Below are 4,532 nucleotides of genomic sequence, written 5' to 3' on the forward strand. Positions count from 1 at the left end.
CATTTGGTCAGCTTGAGACTAAGAAGAGGAGCAATTTGGTTACTCATATCCATCCATGAAGATCGTTTTCATGTTGTCCCTAAACTGACTGAAATAAAAGGGGGGTCCAGCTATTCTTTCTATTGGTTTTATCCAGGACTACATTATATGGAAGACAGAGAAAAACAGTTCTGATCTAATTTGTATCCTAAATTATGCTACTTCTTTGCTATACTAAGCAAGAAGAATTATGATGTGTACCAGTTAATATACAACATAGTTCCAACTCCTAGAAATCCCCAAGCAATCAATAACTTTGTTTTATGAATTATGCAAAATTTATCAAATTTACTATTAATAATGTAACTTTTAAAATAGGGACACGCCTTTAATCCCAGCACTCGGGAGGCAGAGGCAGGCGGATCTCTGTGAGTTTGAGACCAGCGTGGTCTACAAGAGCTAGTTCCAGGACAGGCTCCAAAACCACAGAGAAACCCTATCTCGAAAAACAAAACAAAACAAAAAAATTATCAAATTAATCCCTTGATATAGGGAGAAACTAAATTTTAACAAGACTATTTTTCTCTTCAGTGTTTCCCAAATAAAAGTCTCTTAATGTTGTCTTCCCCCCAACTTACAGAAATGGATCTTGATTTTTTTTTCAATAGAGTTTCTCCAAAGGTTCTATTTCATGCAGGATAAAAGGACACCATGACCCACACCATGTCTGAAATTATGTTCTCTACTCTCATCTAACCAACCATACCCAAAGGGATTCTAATGTGCATACCGGGTAATGTAATTGTAGTTTCTATCGTATGCCAACTTATCAATAACCGTTCAATGAACTAATGAATGAAATTCCACAAACTTTTGACATCCTCTAAAAGTTTACATTGGCCACGAATCCCTTTGAACTCTGCAATGTCAGTGGGTTAAGTTCTAACAAAACCTGTATGCTTTTTGTTGTTCTAAAATATATACCCAGACACGTTCTTCTCCTCAATTCCTCATGTTCTTTGTAGCAGCAGCTAGCTGAGGTCTTAGTGAGGCGGAGGCTGCTGCTGCAGGACATTTCATGAAGACTCACACACTGGAAGCTGGGAATTCTTCACCTTCACGCAAAGTTTCTAGAACTTAGAGACACAAAGAATAGCACCCATAAATGTTCGAAAAACAAATGAAAGAAACGGCAATCGCGCTCTCACAGGAAAAGCAACGTTACGTGGAGACACTGCATCTTTTGTTTCACAAACATAGCTGTGCCCTTCAGAAGATCTGCAGTTGTGCAAGAAGGGAACTGACGAGAGCACAGAGAAAGAAAAGAGAATGTTCCGAAACATCAGCTTCTTCACACTAGTAGCTAAATACAGCCAACTACTCTTCACTTGTAAACATCCCTGCAACTGGAGATGTTTTCCTTTTAAAGATAAATGAACACACTCAGTGGAATTTCATCCTTCAATTCAACACGAATTATATATATGACTGAATCTGGAGAAAGAGATTCACATATGCAGTTACATTTACTGTGCTACAGAGGGTAATTGCACACCACTTTTGGGTATATATCCAAAGGATGCTCAACCGTGTCACAAGGACATGTGTTCAACTATGTTCATATCAGCATTGTTTGTCATAGCCAGAACCTGGAAACAACCTAAATGCCCCTTGACCAAAGAATGGATAAGGAAAATGTGGTACATTTACACAATGGAGTACTACACAGCAGAAAAAATAACGACATCTTGAAATTTGCAGGCAAATGGATGGATCTAGAAAACATCACTTTGAGTGAGGTAACCCAGACCCAGATAGACAAATATCATATGTTCTCACTCATAAGTGGTATTTAAACATAAAGCAAAGAAAACCAGCCTACAAAGCACAATCCCAGAGAACCTAGACAACAAAGAGGACCCTAAGAGACACATACATAGATCTAATCTACATGGGAAGTAGAAAAAGACAAGATCTCCTGAGTAAATTGGGAGCATGGGGACCTTGGGAGAGAGTAGAAGGGGAGGGGAGCAAGGAAAAAATTTAGGGTTCAATAAAAATCAATTAAAAAAGAAAAAAATGAAAAAGAGGGTAATTACAGATTAAAGGTATAGCTCACTGGTAGAGCACTGTCCTAGCATACAGGAGGCCATGGGTTAGATCTCCTAGCACAGCAAGCAAAGAAGCCCAGAGGTTATTGCTTGGTAGTGGAAGAGTTTAAAGTCTTACTTGATGAGTTTTCAAATAGTATATAAAGTAAATAAAAGGAAAGAATGAACACTTATTAGGAAAGAACCCCCAGGAGATGATGTCTCTTTGGAATACATCTCCATTCATTTTTTTTCCTCCCTGAATTCAGTGAGGGCCTTTGTTTGGGGCCAAAGCCTCTCAGCTCCCCTGGTTATATCTGGTAGTTTCTGTCCATGAGTTTGGCCCCTCCGGCACTGGCACCGGGATCCCACTGTGGTCAACTGTTAGGAAGGGAGTTAGCCGATGGAGCTCCTTCTTCCCCTTCTGAGAGTACTCTATATGGGGAGGAGATGCTATTGACAATAATGCAGAGAACACTGGTAGAAGCGGCTGCAGGGTCTAGGCTCAAGGACCAGTGGATCTTGGTGTACCTGTTTTGGATGACTTGGATGCCATGTGGTCTTTCTTCGGGGACGCTGCATATTGCCCACTCTGCAAGCCTGTGGCAAGAGCCTCTCTCTGTCTTTTGACCATTAGAGTCCACGGCATAGTACCCGGATACCCAGTATCTTGTGACTCAGCTAGGAGCTGCTGGGACAGCTCGAACTCAACCAGCTTCTTGTGCAGCATATCACGCTCACGGAGCACTTGCTTCAGGCTGTCTCTTGCATTGCGGAGCTCAGAGACCACTTCATCACGCTCGTCACGCAGCCGCTGCAGGTCTGTGGCCAAGGTCCAGGTGGCTGCCTCATGCTCTTCTACTTGATCGTGCAGCTGCTGCACACGTCGTGACTGCTTTTCTCGTTGCCTCGACGCCACCCTTACTCCCAAGGCCAGAGCACTCCAGGCACAGGCCCTCTTAATGGTGCGTGGTACATGGGTATCGGCCACGACAGACTTCAGGCCGTCTTCTATATCCTTCCAGGGCCGTGAACGGAAGGTTAGGTAAAAGCCAGGGCCACCACCATTCCTCAGCACTTCTTCATTGATGAACAAAACCACTTCGCAGTGGCGGAAACCGCTCTTGGGGTCACCGAAGTCCACAGCCATGACTGAACCTGCCTAAGGTGTGGAACACAATGGGCTCGCCCTTCACCTTGGTGCTTTTCCCAGTCCTGACTCCTAGCTCCTACCTACTTGCCTCCCGCTTCTCATCTAGACTAAAGCCCTGAAGCCACTAACACCAACTCCTCCCATGCAAGGGATTAACACGTAAGAGACGTCATAGACATGGGCTGTGAGACCTGCAGCACCTCCTGCAGGGACCAAAACGCAGTAGCACAAATAACTCTGGCTCATCTGGTAAATTGCGTGTTTGTTCGTAAAGTAGGTCATGATAGTACAGCTGTCCTGGGGACCGCAGTGAGTGCAGAGTTTCCTCAGAGTTTCTGGAAGGTGGCACCCCATCTGGTATGGATTCTTTTCTCTCTCGCTCCCTTTTCCACTCCTTGTCCTCTTCCTTCTTCTTCTCCTCCCCTTCTTTCTTTCCTTCTTTTCCATCGTCCCCTTTCTTTTTTAAGGCATGATCTCCCTGTAGAGTCCACGTTAGCATTGACCTTTCAACTCACCTACTTTCATCTCCTTAGTGCTGAGATCTGTATGTCGATGCCATACAGATAGGATTTGACAAGAATTTCCAATCTGGAATTGGAGAAAGTGGGTGCTTTGGGGAATTTTTTTATGGCTCAACTCCTTGTCTCATGCATCTGTTTCTGTATCCAAATTTCTATGTAGTCCCAATTTCCCTAAGTCAAATATATGAGCGACACAAGTCCCTCAGGTTTGCTTTTAAATCTCCAATCTTACTCTAGATACCAGTAATTTCTATTCTAGTTCCTTCAGGCTTTTATGTTTCTTATCTGTCTGTTTGTTTGTCAAGATAGGTTCTTGCAATGTAGCTTAGATTGGCCGTGGACTCACTCCTGATCCTCTGCAGTGCCAGGAATTTTGGTCTGTATACCCCTTGGTTTTCTTCAAGGGCTTTAGGAAATTTTATTACCCATTTTGCTGGCATATCTCCCATCTCTTGTGCTACTAGATAGCTTATTCCAATACAGCGAAGCTGTTCAAGTTCCTTCTCCCATGCTAAAACCCATTTATTCTCTTTGTTCTGTGTCTTGCATCTGTCAATACCACCCTTTCTCTCTTCTCATTAGAGACCTTATTGTTGTTCTCCATTCGCCGGTCAATGCTACCCTTTGGCTTCATCCCAAACCTTTAGTGAGAGTTCTGAAGTCAGGCAGCAGTTTCTCCCTTACCAAGCTGTTGGCTCAGTGCTAGTGAATATGCCTTCTTTGAGATTCCGTCATGATTTAGGTGCTTTTCTTTTTGGTCTTTCTAAAAAGGTTTATGTTAAAAATTAA

At 43.1% G+C, this 4,532-nt stretch overlaps 1 protein-coding gene across 1 annotated transcript; it reads right to left on the reverse strand.

Moving 5' to 3' along the window:
• Positions 1-1,065: 1,065 nt before the first annotated feature.
• On the reverse strand, positions 1,066-3,219 carry LOC130867271 (testis-expressed protein 13C-1-like). Its single transcript, XM_057759058.1, has 2 exons — positions 2,601-3,219; positions 1,066-1,115 (listed from the first exon to the last, which is right to left on the reverse strand). Exons 1-2 carry the CDS (start codon positions 3,217-3,219, stop codon positions 1,066-1,068), a joined length of 669 nt encoding a protein of 222 aa, XP_057615041.1.
• Positions 3,220-4,532: the final 1,313 nt, after the last annotated feature.

Source organism: Chionomys nivalis, chromosome X (assembly GCF_950005125.1).
Source record: "Chionomys nivalis chromosome X, mChiNiv1.1, whole genome shotgun sequence".
Classification (NCBI taxonomy): Eukaryota; Metazoa; Chordata; class Mammalia; order Rodentia; family Cricetidae; genus Chionomys; species Chionomys nivalis.